The sequence below is a fragment of the Corylus avellana genome, chromosome ca3 (genome assembly GCF_901000735.1).
Source record: "Corylus avellana chromosome ca3, CavTom2PMs-1.0".
Taxonomy (NCBI): Eukaryota; Viridiplantae; Streptophyta; class Magnoliopsida; order Fagales; family Betulaceae; genus Corylus; species Corylus avellana.
In genome coordinates, this window is record NC_081543.1 from 29625058 (window position 1) to 29645997 (window position 20940).

General features: G+C 35.7%; 1 protein-coding gene across 1 annotated transcript; it reads left to right on the plus strand.

Moving 5' to 3' along the window:
• Positions 1-5688: 5688 nt before the first annotated feature.
• On the plus strand, positions 5689-20764 carry LOC132175353 (kinesin-like protein KIN-UA). Its single transcript, XM_059587273.1, has 19 exons — positions 5689-6197; positions 6739-6839; positions 6931-7053; positions 7684-7869; positions 8076-8297; positions 8430-8583; positions 10763-10912; positions 11246-11334; positions 11615-11818; positions 12390-12536; positions 13694-13828; positions 13967-14098; positions 16673-16805; positions 16919-17011; positions 18442-18567; positions 18783-18908; positions 19983-20126; positions 20357-20485; positions 20568-20764. The coding sequence occupies exons 1-19, from the start codon at positions 5999-6001 to the stop codon at positions 20726-20728; spliced, it is 2754 nt and encodes a 917-aa protein (XP_059443256.1). The 5' UTR covers positions 5689-5998; the 3' UTR covers positions 20729-20764.
• Positions 20765-20940: the final 176 nt, after the last annotated feature.

Here is a 20940-nt window from a genome sequence, read left to right on the forward strand (position 1 = left end):
ATATGTTAAAAGACACTTAACAATTTTATTAGACCGAGTTTGTAGCTAATTTCTCTCCCGCAACAAAAGTGTCTATGGTTATATCACATGAATGAAGTTTCCTAAAACCTTAAGAACCATAAACCTAAGACTAATAAATCCTAAACTTATATCCTAACAAACATTTTTTTTTAAGCAATACAACAAAGCAAGGAAATGGTTAAAGATTAGAGTCTTTGTCACTTCTGATTCTAATGGCAGTTATTGGAAAAGAGTGAGTGAGAATGCTTCAAAATACACGGTAAAAAACGACTCATTTTGCAAGTTGGCTGACACATATGTAGTCGGAGGCGGTCCGGCTTGGGGCAATACACTTAAACCCAATCTGCATAACCTAAAAGTCTCTAAATCCTAATTTTTTAGACGTAATCCCTAAAAATAAATTAATATTGTTTTTTTTTAATCTATTGAGGGGACTCTTTCACGTGGTCCTTTCATCCTTTGTACAAGTCAAGAAAGCCTGCTGCTGTATCACAACTTAATTATAGTGATTAAGACAGCCTGCTCTTTGACTCTTTGATAGGCCGGTGAATGAATATGGAGGTCCAAAAACTTTTGTTGCTTAGCCCCATTGGGAATTATTACATGCCATTATTCTTTCAATGGAAAATAAATGATTGATATAGCAAATAATTATACACATAAAGTAACACCTAGATCTACAACATATATTTGCTATAATCTTGTCACTATCTCGTATTCTCGTAATTAAGTGCATGGTACGTAGCCTCCCAAGTATGGATCATGATCTTTTACAATTAATTATATGAATTGCATTTAAGTTTGGTAAGCCATACATATAGAAGGGGCTGCCCTGCAAGCACCAAGCACACCATACATGTGTATGCATAAGTTAATATGTCTAACGGTGTACATGATTCTATATTATTTAATTTTTTTATAATACGTGTTAATATTAACTTCATATATATACACTATCAGATACACAAATTTTAAATCATAACCATAAAGTAGATACTATTCATTTAATTTGAAATGGAGAGAATCTTGTTCCATATGGATAAGGAAATCATATGACAACATTGAGGTATTTAACATGCACTTGCAGACGACGACTTCTCAATGTCTCCTCTCTAGAGCGTCTAAGATACTTTTTAGAGACCGTGTCATCTCTCTTTCACCCTTCGATCTCTACTTTAACTGCTTCTTCAAACCGCCATTTCAGGCGGCCTCTTTCTTAGCTAGTGGGGCAAGAACCCATTTGGCCGGGCCATCCATATAGCCATTTCACAGTAAATTAGTCAGGATTTTTTTTGTACTCTTTTGGTTGTAATGGGATTTTTGTTGGGATGCTCCACCCATCTTTTATACTCTACCCCGGCCCTTCCCTTCTCCCCTAGCACTTGCTTAAAAAAAATATAAATAAATAACATGCACCTGCAGCACGATCTATGGACCACTTGCCCTGAACTACTGAACTGATTGGTCTCTGTCATAACAAAGTGCAAGGAGAAAAAAAAAAAGGTTTGAGAGAGTGGATGAGGCTCGCCATAAGGCCTGCGGTGGTGGAGCAGACCCTGCTTTCTCTTCACTCTTACTTGACACAGAGTTCTCGTGCCATATTCAATATTGGTGTAAAGTTTCTATCAATCCATGGGAATCCTTTCTCCCTTTCTCGTAGTCTCCTACCCTTTATAACTAAAAAAGATAACTATACTTTATCTAAAGAACATTTGCAGTACCATGATGTGAAAATTCGACTGCTCATTAACTCCCCTTGGCCTTGTAGATGAGCATGCACTCGCAAATATTTAGTGCATTTTCCTCTTTCTTTATTTGAATGTCCCATAAAATATCAAATGACTTCTTCTTTTAGGATGAAAAGTTGTATGGATTTGTTTTGTCAACCTCATATGGTGATTAAGGTTATATTTTTGTCATACACTCGGAATACCTCTAAGAATAACATTGTGCTCATTAATTTGTTTTGTCTACAATACAAAGGTCCCTATTTATAGAGTACTGCATAAATACAAGCATAGTAATCCTAGATTTGATTACAATCAACCCATAAATAGAGAATATTTTAATATCAACCTAATTATAGAATATACAGATTATATTTTCCGTATATTCTAACACAATTATTCACAAAAAGAGATATGGAGAAAAATAACAAAGGCCCCACTCAAAAAGCTTAGAGGTCTCATGCCCCTCCCACTAGGTGGCAAAAAATAGGGAACATCATCTTCAAAGGATATGACATAAGAAGGGTCACAAACCCCAAAAAAAGATATAGCTTCTACCGTCTCAAAACACGCTTTATTGAGTTCTATTCTTAGAATCTCTTATTGACTTGAGCTTCAGAGGCTATTTATTTGGCCTCCTCAGGGAGGGCTGGCGTCATTATAGTGATTTTCTCCTTGTTTTGTAGGTGCTCATCCTCGAGTCCGGCGGTGCAAAAATTTACTTCGACAAGAAGCATACTTCTCTTCCAAATTACCCATAGAAAAGCATGAGTTTGAGGGGTTCAATTCTCTTTCAAGTTTTGTATCTTCATCATAGGGCTTTAGCCTGCTGTCATTGTTCAGCGAGCAGTGCATCTCATTCTCAAAAGAGTCTTTTGGTGTCAGGCATTTCCTTTATGTTGAGTAAAATCATTAAGAGGGCCCGGATCAATGGACTTGTTAACCACCTAGCTAGATGGTAAATCGAGTCAGAATTTGACACAGCCTCCAACCACATCACTGTCTTCTCTAGATGATTTAGGCTTCTTATCTTCCTTGGCTGCAATAGAATTTTTATACAAATTGAATATCAATAGAAGGTACCAATGCCATGGACCCACCATGTGATTAACAATTCAATGAATCAGAGGTGAATGTTGTGGTATAGATGAAGAGTAGATACCTATTAACATTTTTGTGCCAATTTGTGAATGCACCCATGACTTCTGCAGAATTGGACCACCTTTTTCTTTTCTTTATTGAGTCAGATGACTGTCAAATGAACTCCTTACTGGGATCCATTTGCCTTTTTATAGTCCCCCACAACTTCTATGATTGGATTTGAATGGAAGAATCTTAAATCAATTCACTTCGTAAATGTCAGTGCGATCTCAGAGGGCTTTTGAAGAGAATATAAGGCCTATATTGAAAGAGTAATACTATTTAGTAGACTGTTATATGATTATTTTTCATATAATTGAAATGACGTGACAGTGAAAATCAACCTTTAGATTACTAATGGCTAGTAAAAAAGAAAATTAAATGCTGATTTTCACTGCTACATTATCGTAGTTCTGTAATATATATATATATATATATATATATATATATATAACAGTCTACTAAATAACATTTCTCATTTTCAAATGACAAATACTTAAAACTAAGGGTATCTATACTTCATTTATTGGACTTACTTTTTTGTAACTTTTAGTCGAGCTCTACTCAGTCCCCTATCCTAGCACCATACGATATAGCAAGCCAACCACTAAATTGGGTATAAGAAAATACTTTCAATCAGCATATTGAAGTGACATATGTTCTTACATTATATGATTCTAGCATAAATTTTCAATTCTTACATGCATTTTTATGAGATCTTTAAAAATGTATGTGAGAATTGCTTAAAGGACAAATATTAGTTTAATAGACTGAATTTGATAAATTTTTTTTCAACCCATTTTGAAGAAAATTTTTTAAAGCATCTCACCAATCTTTTTAATGGAACATGTCATTCTCACATGCATTTTTTAAAAAAGCTTTTGAGAGTCGCAAGTTCTAAGAACGTATATTAGTTTATATAGACTTAATTAGACAAATTTCTTCTGACTTAGATCGGAGGAAAACTTGTGTGTTGTTATTCTTTTTCACTTTAAAAAAAAAAAAGGCTTAGTAGAGGTTAGTGGTCTTTTGGCTCCATTGTTGAATTCGAAAACTTGTTTGTCAGTAGTAATAGTAGATTCAATGATTCAAAGAATCATCTTTACTCACTTTATTTCTTTTTAAGCAAAAGTAGTTTCTCTCTCGTGTACTTGCCAAATCTTTTTGATTTCTTTTCTGGGCCCATCTTCTTCTCTAATTATCACTTTTTCCTTTCCATATTCTTTTTAGTGCCTCTCTCAAAATTTTGAAATCCAACTGCTCTATCTCAAACATTCAAAGATTGCCCTTCTACCTTTTAAATTTGTCTTTTTTTATTTTCGATAATTTTTTTTTTTAATCCTATAATATTTTTATCAGTTTGGGCACGGAGCAGAGACATTATTGAAACCCAAGTAGCATATTGGAGAATATTGCAAAAATTAAAACATGGAGATGAACATTACGAATACAGTAGTAGCTATAGGAAGTAAGTGTAATTTTTTTCCTATGATTAAGATTATTATTTTTAATTTGCTTAAGATAACTACTAGATAAGTGACTATTCAACATGTATTATAACAAATGTTTTAAATCTGAATCATTTTTCCGTAATTTATTTTTTATTTTATATAAATATTTTACATATTAAACCTTATTTATTGACAAAGAGTTTAAACCCAGACATAAGATTTCTAATGGAGATGGTTCCTGGTCAGCCTCCCCTTAATTCTCAACAAGATGATACAAATCAATTATTGATAGCTGTCCTAAAGCATAATGTGGCTTTTATTTTTCTGTGTCTATTGATCAAATTATGCCTCGTTATATAGCTCATTTTCTGTCATAATAAATGAGAGATTTAGAATTCTCAAGAGAGAGAAAATTTCTTAAGGATAAAATAAAAACTTACATTAAAATTGTTATATCAAATTGTAGTTTACCCAAAAAGAAAATAACTACTATAATGTTGCTTGATGCATGAGTGTAATGGACATATGGAGTCACGTGACTAATTTTTCGTCCAAATTAATAGAAAATACTAACACCGGAGGAGTGAAAATGCGCGATGATTCGAAGAAGTCAACCGTTTAATTTTTGTTTTTTTTTAAAGATTGGATCAACAATTATTTGCCAAAAGAAAAATCATATTTCACAAGAGGAAAACAAAGTGCACTATTTACAATACCAATGATATACAAAATCGTAAAAGCGTCTCGTTTTGGAATGTGTTTGAAAAAAAAAAAAAAAAGATTTGAAAATAAGGGGTTAAGTTCTTAAAAATGTACAATTATAATGGTCGAACCGCTTAACAACATTTTTTTATTATAAATTTTATCAGAAACTTAATTGCAATTTTAAAACCGTACGTTTTGAAATCGTTAAACTTTTTAAAGGTGATGAATTATGAGACATTATTAATTATGGTTGGGTTGCATGTCACATGTGAATCCATCCAGTCATGTCCTCTTGAACACTACAAATTGAAACCTTTGCACAAGCTCAAGTGTGACTTTCCTAAACAGTCCTTGTTAAAATCAACTTCCCTGTTGCCAACAAACGTGTGCGGTTGGAGGTTGGGAATTGAATGTTACAGTTAATCGTGGAGAATGTACGAGGGGCAGTTCTGTCAATCAACGCGTTCGTGAGCCCACGTTTACACCCTTCACGACACACTCACGGAACCCCGTTATCCACAACGGTAAACCAGAATTAGGCACGCATTTCCATGTCTACCCTAGTGAAAGTAAATGGAATTTCAAATCTAGAAGGGCCATTGAGTACTTTCCCGCACACACTCTTTTGAGTAACAGCAGAAATGGTCAAATACGATCTCTGTGTCTCTCAATACGCTTCAATTGAGAAAGCAAAGCAAAAGCCCGGGTTTCTCTGAGTCACATCCTACACGATTATCCACCTTCATTGGGTTTACTTCAATTTCAGCACTTGGGTCTTGTTGGGTTTCTTCTCTTTCTCTCATATTTCTTCGTATTCTTCAAAATCCCAAGAACATTTTGCATTCTTGCGGTGTACTTTTGTGTTGTTCTGTGCAAGCGAGCAGAGTCTATGCTTCAATGGCTTAAGTGGGGAGACCAAGTTTGAAGCTTTATTGGTTGGTGGTGTTGTGGCTGATGAGAATGGCCACTTCTGGTGGTGCGAATTATAGAAATGGGACTTACAGGAGCTCTCTGAAGGTGGACAAGCCTCTCTCTTTGAACTCAAACCCCAAGTCCTCTGTGAAGTCCAAGCCTTTGCCGTCTTCCGGGCCTCGCCGAAACAGCACCGGCTCGCTCGGCACCGCCACCGGAGCCGCCAAGGACGACGCTGGAGGTGAGTTTGTGGTTTGCTGTCTTTGCTGAGTCGAAGAGTTTGAAATTCTTATAATTGGTGATTGAGATCTTGGGCTACCTATTTTCGTGTTTTTGTTAGTATAGGTTACGCATTTAAGGAATGTGAATTATGGTGTGATTTCGTGGGTTATTATTTATTTATTTATTTTTAATTTTTTTTTTTTAATTTTGGATAAGTAAGATTTCATGGGTGTTTTGTGTAAAAGGAAAAGAGAGGTTTTTTCTGGTGATACTGGCATTATGGGTTTTGTGTGTGAACTACTTTTCTTGCTTTTGAAAATGATATTGCGTTGGAATAGCACTAAAGAGGAAGAAAAGTACTTTCCAAGTCAAGTAAATTGGACTACAATTTTTGAATTCTTATCACCAACATTTCTTCACTAAGATTCTGGAGCATTGTGTTTTTGTTAATTAAAAAGGGATGATTAGTAATGTTTCCTATTTAAAGAAGCTGTTTTTTAAACTTGCGTTGGATAATGAACTTTTTTATTGTTCATTATATGCTTCTATTTTGAGAATAGTTCCTGGAAGAGTTCGAGTAGCTGTGAGATTGCGACCGCGTATTGCTGAGGAATCCGTGGGAGATGCTGATTTTGCTGATTGTGTAGAATTACAGCCAGAGGTACTCTTCAATTGACATTGATACTTACGCTCTTGACGGTTTCATTGTATGTTCCTAATACTGTAGTTTGTACTTTTGTGTTCCTTCTCAGCTTAAAAGGTTGAAACTTCGGAAAAACAATTGGGATTCGGACACTTATGAGTTTGATGAAGTGCTCACTGAGTTTGCATCCCAAAAGCGTGTTTACGAAGTCGTGGCAAAGCCTGTTGTTGAGGTATGTATACACATCCATAGTTTCTTTGTATACATATGATTTTCAGTTTTGCTTTCTGAAGACATAGCTGGTGCATGGATTAATCATATCACTTGGCTGTTCAAGATACAACATGGAATCAAATCAAGAATCTTACCATACATGCAGTTAGAAAAAAAATTATAATATATTTGCATATTCTGAATTTAAAAAAGCCTAGAGTCTATAATATTGTAGAGAAATGAGGAAAAAGCTCTTAGATCATGTAGGTTTTCAGGTTATCAATAAAATTGTGAATACAGCTCTTTTGTTTTCACTTAAATTGTATGAGGGTCAAAGTAGAAGCTCCTGAAGGTATTAGTTCAAGTTGAGTTTCCTCTTTGGTTTGTACCTACATGTTGTGCTCATTGTTCCTTACATCTGAAACTATCATTCGCTTATGTCAATTATTCATATGGGACCAGCACAGAAAGTCATCAACTATACTTGTTTTTTCACCTTTCATATGCCTCATAGTGGGGAACATATATATAATTGTTTATATCCTTTAATCCTTCATATTACATTAGTTTCGACAAGTTTGTTTGTTTGTTTTTTTTTTTTGGTGGAACTCCCTCCAAGCGACATGCCTTTTGTAATTTGCTTTTGCAGAGTGTTCTGGATGGTTACAATGGGACCATCATGGCATATGGGCAGACTGGTACTGGTAAAACATATACTCTTGGACGACTTGGAGAGGAAGACACGGCTGCTCGTGGAATAATGGTTCGTGCTATGGAGGATATTCTAGCGGATATTTCTTTGGAGACTGATTCTGTCTTGGTCTCATATCTGCAGGTTGTTGGCCTTTAAAGGAGATATCCTTATATGTTGTTTCTAATATCATCATTCTTATTCCTTTAATTCTTTATTGACTAGTTTATTCATATATGAATTTGTAATAATTTTAAATTTATCTCGTGTTCTGAAGTATTTGTTAAACATTCTGTCAACACTGTTACAACTTCCTGTTTAATATTTTGGTTCCTTCCACATACATGCAGCTTTATATGGAGACTATACAGGACCTTCTTGATCCTCCAAATGATAACATTTCTATCGTGGAAGACCCCAAAACTGGTGATGTTTCACTCCCAGGGGCTAGCCTAGTGGAAATCAGGAACCAACAGAGTTTTCTTGAACTACTGCGATTAGGAGAAGCTCACCGCTTTGCTGCAAACACTAAATTGAATACAGAATCTTCTCGTAGTCATGCTATACTGATGGTGAATTAATGCACTTTTTTTTTTTTTGTGTGATGCTTCTGCACTTCAAATTCTTGGAGCATAGAGGCAGTTATATGAAAATTCTTCTTGTTGATCTTAATGGAGCATTGATGAATACCTCTAATCCTACAGGTACATGTAAAAAGGTCTGTCAAGGGAAGGCAATCAGCTCTTTCAACTGAAAATGGTGCCAACTCCCACTTGAAAATGTTAAAGCCTCCCATTGTTCGAAAGGGCAAATTAGTTGTGGTTGATCTTGCTGGTTCAGAGCGTATTGATAAGTCAGGTGTGTGAGCATAACAAGAGGACTTGATTAGTGTTCTTTCCCCGTGATGATCAGTAATTTTTCTGTTGTTGTTTGTTTGTTTTATGGTCTGACTCTTTCTTCACATGAGTAGCTTACCTACTGTTCTTAAATTTTTGGTAAACTATGAATCTGTATCTTTATTCTGGGTAGTTTTTTCCTCTCTTAGTTTACATCAAGCATTTGCGTGTGATTACTGGGCTTGCATGGCACAAATAATCCATCTCTGTAATGAACCAGTCAATATAATTCAATTTCTGCTTTTGAGGTGAATTTTGGTCAGCCGATTTGGAGAACTATACTCCATTTGTCCCACAAGAGATGAAAGTTTACAAACGTATTTTTATGAAACTAACATTCTTCCTAAATGTCCTTAGATAGGCCAAGAAAGTAAGTTTAAATTTGAGAAAAGGTGAGTTCAATTTTTTTTTTTTTAAAAAAAGGCAGTTCCAATGTAAGGGTAATATGGGAAGTGAAATTGATAAATACTTTCATTTTTGAAAATTTATATTTAGTTTGGGATAGTCTAAAAAGGTCTATTGTGAGATGAAGGGAGTGGATGAAGAAGAAATCTAGGGCTGCTTGGAGATCAAACAAACTATGACTAGGAGTGTGAAGTGCTGATTGGCAAATATTTTTACTTAAAAAAATGTTGGAACTAGGCTTCATCTCATATACTACTAAAAAAATCAGAAAAAATTACCCGAATGGTGATTTCTGATTTGTTTTTTGTTGTAAACTATGAATATAGATTTTGATAGTACCCTGTAGTGTTGTTTTGGTTCACTCGAAAATAGAAATGTCTTTAGGCTGAGATGGTAAGAGTTCGAAATATTTAAGCAGGTCAAACATTAGTTATGTTGGTGTACTAGACAAATGCTTGGGCAAGAGATAGACCATGCTTTGGAGTGGAAGTTAAGTTGTGTAATAGTGACAAGATGAAGGAGAACAATTAGAGGGTTTTATGCCACGGAGTTCTCAAGATGCATTGAAGGCAGTTCTGGATTAAAAAAAAAAAAAAAGGATTCCCTTAGAGTGGAGGCCTTTGCATCTTACGAGGTAGAATTGGTCCTTGCACTCCCTTTTGCAAGTTGGCTACCACCAATTGGCTAGAAGAATAGATTGAGGAAGCAGAACAGATAGAGGGCTTTACATCAGGGAGGTCCGAAGGTGCATTGTTGGAAGTTCATGATAATAAAATTTGATTCCCCTATAGCAAAGTTAGCTACAGCAATGGGCTAGTATCCCTATTCCAATCACACAAACTAGTGTGCTTGTGGACGGTAGGGTGTATAAGATCAGTAGTTGCAAGGATGGTAGGGCATGGCTTAGGGCTGACGAGTCAACAGAGACAGCAGAGCAAATCATGCATCTGAGATAGTTGGCTTAGGAAATAGAGAGTGTTTCCCTCTTAGGTTTGGCTGAAGCTTTACGTGACGTGTTGGGCATAGCATGGGCACACCCCTGTTTTTATAAGTCTTCATCTCCAGGAATGGAGGAAAAGCCTTTGTTTCATTTCTTGATTTGTAAACAAGGCTGCCTTGACCCTCTGTCAACAATTACCATATTCATTTAAAGCTCCTCAGTGGTTGCTCCTGCTAGGGGAAGCATCTTATGTCAAGATTTCCATTGATGAAGTTACCTTCTTTTTTTTTTCTTTTTTTTTCATTTGGGTAAATCAAATAGTCGGATTCTGAAACAGTATAAATTTAGGCAATCTTGTGGGATTTCAAACTCAGATTATGGAATTTCAAATTAATCACTTGGTAGTGATGATTGGTTTGGAACAAACTGACAGCACAAGCTCAACTCTATCAGCATGGGAGAGGTTCCAACTGCTGTATTTGAATTATATTCTGAGTTTTCACCTGTGGTTTGTTGCTGATAAAGCAATCTTGTGAATTTTCACTTTTTAACTTTCTTTAGACTACTTATCAAAAAAAAAAAAAACTTTCTTTAGACAGTGGAACAGCAACGTTTGTGAGTTTTGGATATATATAATTACGGATTGTTGAGCATGGACAACAACAGAAGTGATTCATATATATATATATATATATATATTTTTTTTTTTTGGGATTTAGTTTCAAAGTTTACCTTGCTGTGTTAACCTATATATCACATATTGAAGGTTATTGTTTTATTCTTTTTGTTGGGGCAGGAAGTGAGGGACATGCACTAGAGGAAGCCAAATCTATCAATCTCTCCTTGAGTGCACTGGGGAAGTGCATTAATGCGCTGGCAGAGAATAGTGCACATGTTCCTGTTCGTGATTCAAAGCTTACAAGATTGCTGAAGGATTCATTTGGTGGTATGATTCACATGGATATGAAGTCATTTTTTCTTTTGCTTTTTGACTTGAACTCAATTTTTGAGCAAATGATGTCGGATGTCTTTCCATCATTAAGACAACTGAACGAGAATGTTTTCAAGTTGGAGTTCTTTACGTTCTCAAGTTTATCATATGGTGGGATGTGGCTAATTGTTAACAAATCCCTCTTTTTCTTATAAGTGGAAGATTAGTCCATCTTTGGAAGTGCCTTGCATTATTATACAAATGTCCATTTTTTATATCTATCTTTATCAAGTACCATTTGCCGTACATAGTTTTATTATGTTACCTGACATTTAAAAATTTTATCAGGCACAGCGAGAACTTCACTGGTTATTACTATTGGTCCATCCCCCCGTCATCGGGGAGAGACAGCAAGTACTATAATGTTCGGACAGAGGGTGAGTTCTGAAGTAACTGCCTTGTTTTCTCACATTCTGAAATGTATCTCTGACGAGTTATCCTCTCATAGGTGGAGTTCTACCACTTTTATTTGAACATCATTATAGCAGACCCCTAGCATTTTTCTTCATGATATCCTTCTTGTGTGCTGGGATTTCAAATGTTTGATTTATGGCAGCAATGAATATTTTTTCTGGGGGACTTTGCACTACATAGCACCTATGTTGACTTGATCCCTTTTCATCTTTTTGAAGGTGCTAACAATTTGTTATCTCATAGGCTATGAAGGTGGAGAATATGTTGAAATTAAAGGAGGAGTTTGATTACAAAAGTTTATCTAGAAGGCTAGACATACAATTAGATAAACTTATTGCAGAACATGAGAGGCAGCAGAAAGCATTCGAGGATGAAATTGAAAGAATTAGTATAGAAGCACAAACACGGATTTCTGACGTTGAAAGAAACTATGAAGAAGCATTAGAGGTGAGTGCTTATATCTACATTATACTTAACTTCAATCTTGTATGTGCTTGCGTCTGCACATGCATGCGTGGGCACATGCGAGTGTGTGAGGGGAGAATCTTTCTCATAGGCTTATATCTTATTGTGCTAATAATATAAATGCTTTGTATTAGATATAATTTATAGTTGATGTTCATTTTTTTTGGTCTATATGATATTTGCTTGTAATACCATATATTTTGCCGTAGTACCTCTGGCTTGTGTCTTAAGTATGATGCTATAGTTGCAAGCGTTGTCATATATGTAATGATGCACACAATGGCCTCTCTAAAAACTTACATTTAGTTTCAATCATATTCTACATGTGCATTGTATTCTATTCCCTCCTTAAGAAAGCTGTTTAACATTGACTTGTACCTTGGAGAATGGTAAATAATTGATTTCCAGCAATTTTCTAAAGCTCTTTATCAGAATAGTTGCTACAAGTGGAATGCTTGTGTTGTCTGTTTAATGACCAATTGAGCTTCATTTGACAAATATCATGCTTATCTCATTGCATATTGAAATCCATGCATGCTTGTTCCTTTTGTAGAAGGAAAGATTAAAATATCAGAAAGACTATATGGAATCAATAAAGAAACTTGAAGAGCAGTTGGTAAAGAATCAACAAAAGCATGGCAATGAAAAAGTTCCAGTTGGGCTCAAGGGTGATGGCTCTGCTTTGACATCTAATACAGAGGTAACCATGTTATTGAACTATATATTTTGTCATTTATCATTGTACATACTCTTGATATATGCATGGTATATGTACTAATACTGTTTACTTGTTCTCGTATCATTTGTGGATGCTGAATGCCCAATACATTGTCACAGTTTGAAAAATGCCCTATATAACCCATCAGGCTATCTTTTATTTCTCACTCTTCACACTTAATGTCAGCCTAATATCTTTTCCTTCATCAATATATTTAATCTTTTTCCATGCTTAGAAAAATATGAGAATTTACTAGAATTTATGGCTGCACTGTATTATTATGCCCTTCCATAGCTGCAATCCATCCCGAGTTTTCTTTCCCATACTAAGAAATGATTTTGTTTTAATGGCAGTTGGAAAATTTGAATAATAACAGAAACTTGATTTGAATTGAGTACAAAGATTCAAAATTTAGTAGCTCTTGAAATTCTTGAAGATGTTTGCTTTGTCCATTTGAATGTTAATTAAATCAACCAAAATCCCTACGAAAAATACTGATATGGTACATACTGTATCTAGGCTATGCCCTTAATTCCTAGTATACTGCCTTAGAGGCAAGAGGGACTTACTAAATGTGGTCTGGGAACATATGTGTCTTGAAACTACTGATAAAGTTGTAGCTGTGGTCCGGAAACATCAATGTCTTGAAAATATTGATAAAGTTGTAGCCTATGCGGTGGAGTGTCTCTTTTTTACATGACATGTGGTGTGCGGAGATGGCTCTAGAGATGCCATTCTCAGCTGTATCATCCATTGCATGGTAAGAACAAAAATCACTTTTATGCATTTTATGTAATGAACAAGAAAAGAAAATCATTAGCACCCAATGTTTCAAAAATTTATGATAATATCTATCATTGTGTACTTCTTTGTATGTCTTATCAAGGTTGCTTTTCTTTTAACCTACAAAATTAAAACAGAAGCCGACTCAGATTTTAATGCTCTTAACAGTTTAATTAGACCCACTTATCCACTGCCATGGGGTCTTCAAACTGTGAGTGTTAAATACTGTTACTGTGAAAGACAAATTTGATATTTTTGGTCCTCTCTCTCTCTCTCTCTCTCTCTCTCTCTCTATTAATGGCTCACATGTCAAACCATCTCTTAGCATGTTCCATCACTCTCAATGTGGTTCACAGAGTTCCAAGGTCTCTGCTGTCGAGGAAGTTGCTGAGCTGAAAAAAGTGCTTCAAAAAGAGAGCCTTTTAAGGAAGGCTGCTGAAGAGGAAGTTAAAAGTCTTAAAAGTCAACTAGCTCATTGTAAAAGGTCAGAGGTATGTTTTGTGTCTCTTTAAGCATTTCTTGCTTCAACTTTGTCTATCCTCAATCCTCCCCCCTCCCCCCTCCCCCCTCCCCCTTCCCCAATCTTTGGTATCTTTGACTTACATAGGCCAATACCTTTGATATGCTAGGCATCAGGAAATTCAGATATCTTAAAGCTTCGCAAGATGCTGGAAGACGAGGCACGACAGAAAGAAAAACTTGAAGGAGAAATAGCAATACTACATGGTCAATTGTTGCAATTGAGTTTTGAAGCTGATGAGGTATTCTGTATTTCGAATTTATAAGGCTGTGGCTTGGTTTGTGTTTTTATGACTTTCTGATTGAATGATCATCCATTAACATCCTCCGTTTGAAATATGTCCACATATTCATTTTGTAACGACTCTAGGAAAGTGCTAGACACATATGCACTATCACTTCAAAAAGACTAGTCAAGTTGCAATTGAAGCTTTCTAGAATTACTTATAAAACCTACTCTTACCTAGTAAGGAGCCAATGTGGGATTAAGCATTTGTCGTTGTGAGGACCTTTATAATCCACCAACTCAATGTGGTCAATCTATACGCCCAATGTGAGGCTAACTTTCTGAGATGTCACAATCTTCTCTACTCAAATCTTTTATATTCTTGTCAAGGCCCACGTCATGCAGTGCCTCGGTACCACATGGCTTACTAGGTTGCTCAAATACTATTTATAACGACTTAGGGAAAGCACCATCCACATTTTTTATATCACTTCAAAATAACTGGTCAAGTTATAATTGGAGCTCTCTAAAATCACTTCTAAAGTCCAGTCTCGCCTAGTAAGTAACCAATATGTGACTTGGCACTCATGAATACTTATAATCCACCCACTCAATGTGGGGCTAACTTTTTGAGGCATCATAGCCTTCTTCTATCTCTCATATGATAAAAATGAAGTACTCCTCTTGCCATTAATCCTTTAACACATGGGTTACATGGTAAAGGCTCATAACTTCTGTGGCTTTTGTCCATTGTGTATTAATTTGGACTCTAATTGTATAGTTTTTGAAAATTTTCTGAAATTTGTTTGTCCATGTAGTAATCTTGGGATTCTTGGTTCCCGAGCAGGGGCGGAACCACTTTATGCCTTGGGCCCCCCCAAGGCATAAGGTGGTCCCCCAAAAAAATAATTTAATATATATATATATATTTTGTAAAATAAACCTTTAAAATTTGATTTTTGCCCCCCCCCCCCCAAATATATATATATATATATATTTTAAATTTCGCCCCCCCAAATTAAAAATTCTAGTTCTGCCTCTGTTCCCGAGGATACCTCAATTCACACGAAAGGGGAATTTGAAATCTTAGTACTTGAGGAAGAAATGTTTTGAGTGAAAAAAAAAAAAAAAAAACTTTGGTCTACTAGTAAGATACTTGAGATTGGACATTTGTTTATCTTAATTAGCACTCAATAGTATGCTTACCCCCTACAATCCACCACACCCATTTGCAATGTACCCCCAATCTTGCAATTTGATTAATGTATCCTATCAATCTATCATTGGGGTTGCAATCTCCCCCTTTTATACCAAAAAGTCAAAAATACGCCTATATATATATATAAAACTAACCCACAGCTTGAGGGTCTTGGTTTTTTTTTTCTCAAGTTTCTTATGTTTTTTTAGCCTTTTTTCTTGTTTTTTGTTGTTTTAGGGGTGGGTACTTTTGTCTTTTGGGGGTTGCTTTTAAATATGTGTTTTTTTTTTAACCCAAAAGAGGTTGGTTGTGGTAAGTCACTTAGCCCTGGTGCCTCATGAAGCATCATGTCTAAGGTTCGACCCTGCTTGAGTGCAAACAATTCTTTAGGTCTATGCCCGCGGGTGAAAGCCCAAGTTTTACCCTATCCATGTGGAGAGGTCGCTTTGCACGGTATCTCGGTTCTTTACCTTGGCTATCAAAATAAAAATAATTTTTTTTTTTTTTTGTCTTTTTGGGCAAAGGAGAACATTGCAATCCCCAATGGTAGATCAATAGGGTACATTAAACAAATTGAAAGATTGGGGGACTTTCCAAATAGTGTGGTGGATTGAAGGGGTAAGTATAGTTTCCCATAATATTTATTAAAGTATTAATTAAATGATTAAATTTGTCATTTTTATCTGTGTTGATTTAACATGATCTAATAGTATAGTTTCTTAGTTTGAATTTTGTCTCCACATTAACCTCCCATTAAAATTAAATATTCCACGTTTTTTGCCTCACTAAGGAAGTCTGGGCCTACACGTAATGGAATTCACCATTTTCTATTACTTTAAGCTTATGGGAAAACTAATTATTTAACAATATCCAATGACTTTGATCATGTGACTAATATGTGATTATTTAAGGCATTTTGTTCTTTTCTTTGGTTGAACCATGCATTCATGCCAACATGATAGCCATTTTTCTAATGCCTGCCATCATGATAGGCTGACACCTTGAGCCTTCCATGTGGTCACATCCTTGGTTGTGCAAGCATGGTCAGCAACAAGCCATGCCTTGAGTTTGTGCTGTCATTTCTCAGCTGAAAATTAGGATGCCTATAAAGAAAATTTTAAAGGGAAGTGAGGCATCAACATTCTGCCATTGCCAGGCATTGACTTACTAGGCATTTACAATTGTAAAACATTATGAATTTAGCTTTTGGGACTTATTTACCACATGTGCAGACCTTGTAATTTTTAGGAATTGCTCTCAACAAATATTAAGGCCGAAAATGATGTTGCTTATGTCATCTTTTTAATCATCAAAATTTGTTCATGGTGCACATCTGTGTCTGCTAAATTAGTATTTGAAATATGAATACTAAGCTAAATATATGTTTTGTAGACAAGAAGAAGACTTGATAGAGGTGGGTCTGAAGTTTCTGGTGCCTTAGATTCTCTCATCTCTCAAGTTAAACTTCAACAGCACGACTCAACAAATGGGGAAAAGGCCTCAGTAGCCAAACTCTTTGAACAAGGTACCAGCCAGTGCTTGTACTGACATCTATTTTTATTTGATGCTAATGATTTATTGTTTATCTTTCTGTGTTCTTGGTGTTTCTTCCTAATAAAGAGTTCAATATTCTCATAGTGGGATTGCAGAAGATCTTGTCATTGCTTGAAGCAGAAGATGCTGATGTGCGAATTCATGCTGTGAAAGTGGTTGCAAATCTGGCTGCTGAAGGTGTCTGTATTTCATTGCACTATTAACCATCATATCACCAACTCATTCTACATTGCCCTGCATAATATGCATGCACCATGGTCTTATGTATTTGCCAAATGTTCAATTTGTTGTTATTCTCTTTGCTCCAGTTCTTGCATGACGTGGTGATCTAATGGGTTTACTTTTGGAAGGCTTGAGCTTTGTTCTAGTGAAATAGGAAGACAGCAAGTTGGTTGAATGAAAACTGAATTTCTGATTTGTCATGTATTATAGAGTCGATTGAGATAGGGTTTGCCATGAAAAGAGCCATACTTTTTAACAAAGACCCAAATTAGGGGAATTTATGGCAAACTGTCTGGGGGTTCTGAGCTGCTTTATTTTGGCTCTGCTGGAGCTCGGTGACATGATCCGAGGTATAGGGAGATGAATCTGCTCTCAATCCTTGATTTTTGGATTAAGAGCTGATCTGCGATGAGTTTGTTTATTGATTTTAGTTCTACAAAACAGTACCACTGTCTTAAAATGTCAGGCATATTGACTGCCATGTCTACGCGCTGTTCAAGTCAATGACACATGGGGGAAAAAGAAAAAGCCCTATGCCAAGCATTTTATGTAGCTCTCAAGCTAAGGTTGAGCTAAGTTTTGAGCTGTATTTATTTTAAGCCATAAAAGACATACTAACTGTAAAATTCTATTGATCTTGACTGAGATTTGGCTTGAGTTCCAGTTCAAGGTCATGCTAGCCAGCCATGCCAAACCTTTATGTAGGTCATGAGCCGAGCTCAGTCAAAATAACTATTGAAAAATTGAGTAGAGGCTGAGTCAAGCTCAAGCTGACTGATAAAACAATGTGTTAAGAATATGTAAGATATTCTCATAGTTTAACTAGTTAAAGTTGACAAAAGTATTACATGAAATCAGTGCATACAACTCCAAGTAGAATTGGATGATAGAGATATAGGGAGTACGGGAATTTTGTTCAAGAAGATTTTAATTTAAAAAAGTGTTCTAGTAGGTGAAAAACATGTTAGTATCAGAATACAAGGGAAGACTGGGATCTCCTTCTTCTTTGTAGGTTACTTTGAGTCTGTATCTTCTTATTTCAAATGAATTTAATGCTTGTTCTTCAGAAGAAGTTCCACTTGGGAAGTTTAAGTGTTACTTAAGGGTTGATTTTCCTTGGTGACATATTTGCAAGGCAAAAGTTCTGGCAAATATGGCTTTTTGTTAACGCATGTTTGACTTTGTTTATGATTTTGTGCTGAAGTTGAAGTAGAACTTTGTTCTTTCTCATTGTGATATATGTCTAAATTGTTAAGGATATAGTTCCATATTAAACCAAGCTTTCTTTCTGTACATATAGTTATCACCTCAATAACACTTCATATTTGCTATTATTTTACTTCTATCAGCACTGATAGCTTTCCCTAATTTCCTCCTATGTGCAGAAACAAATCAGGGTAAGATTGTTGAAGCTGGTGGTCTTACTTCCTTGTTGATGCTTCTTAGGAGTTCTGAAGATGAGACCATACATAGAGTTGCAGCAGGGGCAATTGCCAACCTTGCAATGAATGGTAAACTTTTCAAGTCCATTCCTATGTGATTTGTAAAATATATGTGAATCTTTTACAAATAAAAATATGTGAATCTTTTTTGTAAGTGTAAAATATGTGCGAGTCTTAAAAAATATGTGAATCTTTTTTGTAAGTGTAAAATATATTTTACTTATCAAAAAAAATATTACTAGTTTTGGCTATGATTTTCCTCGTAACCTTTTGTCTCCTTTCAGAAACCAACCAGGAGCTTATCATGGCTCAAGGCGGCATTGGTTTGTTATCAACAACAGCAGCCAATGCTGATGATCCTCAAACCCTTCGGATGGTTGCTGGAGCCATTGCAAATCTTTGTGGCAATGGTAAACTGTTTGACCTCTTCCAATATTTATTTGGGCAGAAATTTGTTGTTTGTGTTGCATAGTATGAAGGGGATTGCATGAGTTCAAATATTTATAATGTATTAACTTTATGGATACTATGAATCAGCTCCATGGGTATATTTGGTAAAGCCTTTGGAGGTGATTTTTTTTTTTTTTAATAGTAGAAAGTGATTGATGTGGTATAAAAGTAGAAGTTTTGAATTTTTTTTTGTATGGAAATGTGAAAAGTTTTGTTTTGTAGTGGGGTTTTTTTTTTTTTTGAATAGTAATAAAAAGTGAAAAAAGTTAAAATGTTTTGAAGTTGACTTTTGTCGGGAAAAGTGAGGAAAGGGGAAGGGGGAGAGGAAAAGGGTTATCAAACAAACCCCATCTTTTTGCCATCAAGTTCAGATGAATAGACAACTTTATTTGAAAATCTGCAGTGATAGAGAAGATACACTGCTTCTTCCTGCAACAACTTTAGACACACTTGCAAGTATTCGTTTTGTTTCCTCCTTCTTGTCATTGTTATGACGAAAAAAATGGTGTATTTCCCTTAAATTTTGTTCTCAATGACGGGCAACATATTTAGAAAATTAGTTTTTCCTGGCCATTAAAATTTATCCATTTAATGTTGTTGGTTCACTTTGTCTAGTGTTGTTACTATTGAGGTCATAATCATGTAAAGTAATCTAGCTCTGCAGAAAGTCTAAATGAAACGAATTATCAAATATGAAGTTCATCTGATCTTGGTATTCCTCTGAGGTTCTCCTCTAGTATACCCCCATATGGTGGGATTATGACCCTTTGGTATCTAGCCTAATAAACTGGTTGTTAGTTTCAAGACACACACACACACACACACTATATATATAGTAATTGTTATTTCATGTTTGAACTATGGTGGACCCATCTCTCTCTGAGGGGCATTGGTCTGAGTGAAGAATGTAAGCAAGTGCTCTTGTTCCTTTCGGAAGTGATAATTGTCCAATTACCCAATAAAAAGTTCATTTCAGCTAGTCCATTACATTGGCAGCTTGCTGTCACTAACAAGCATGATATTGCATTGTCCAGATAAGTTACAGATGAAACTAAGGGGTGAAGGTGGTATCAAAGCATTGCTAGGAATGATCAGATGCAGACATGCTGATGTTCTTGCACAAGTTGCTCGTGGAATAGCAAATTTTGCCAAATGCGAGTCAAGAGCATCTACACAAGGTAAAAACCTTGTAAAGATTCCTTCTTCATGTTCTTGTTGCTGTTCTGCGTGTTGTGATACACAAGAACTTTCATCTTTATTCGTAAAAATTTGTTCCAAAGTTTTCTTCAGACTTTTTGAGAAAATTACTGGTGTATGAAGTCTCGAATTGTACCTGTTATTTTCATGAACTATATGTGGTTAAATCATCCTGTTTTTTGAGTTTAACTAGTTCGTTAACGTTATATAGGAAATAAGACTGGAAGGTCTCTTCTGATTGAGGATGGTGCACTTCCATGGATTGTACAGAATGCTAACAATGAAGCCTCACCAATCAGGCGTCATATTGAGCTTGCACTCTGTCATCTAGCACAACATGGTATGTTAACCTTTTCTTGTCCTTGAACAATTTGAGTTCCCTTTGAATGTCTCCTGAGAATGCTTGGATTACTACATTTCAGAAGCAAATGCAAAAGACATGATCAGTGGAGGCGCCTTGTGGGAGCTGGTTCGCATCTCCCGAGACTGTTCTCGGGAAGACATAAGGACTCTCGCGCGTCGAACACTAACTGCCAGTCCTACATTCCAAGCTGAAATGCGGCGTCTAAGGATAGATTATTGATACACTAGTGAAATCATTGAAGCAACTGAAGATGTGCACAGTATTGCAAAATACATATACCCAACTGGAAGGTGTTTATCTTTTCTCAAGATAAACAAGCAGGATGCTTTGAGTTGGATGATTTCAGCTGCATTTGCCCAAGTTTTGTTATTAGTAGTCCTTTTATGAAGTTGATGACATACAAGCTCTAATTTGTTAATCAGATTAGTCAT

Coding starts and splice junctions, on each gene's coding strand:
- LOC132175353 (XM_059587273.1), top strand. CDS start 5,999: ATGAGAATGGCCACTTCTGGTGGTGCGAATTATAGAAATGGGACTTAC. Junction 8,584..10,762: donor AGAGCGTATTGATAAGTCAG/GTGTGTGAGCAT, acceptor TTGTTGGGGCAG/GAAGTGAGGGACATGCACTA. Junction 13,829..13,966: donor CTCATTGTAAAAGGTCAGAG/GTATGTTTTGTG, acceptor TTGATATGCTAG/GCATCAGGAAATTCAGATAT.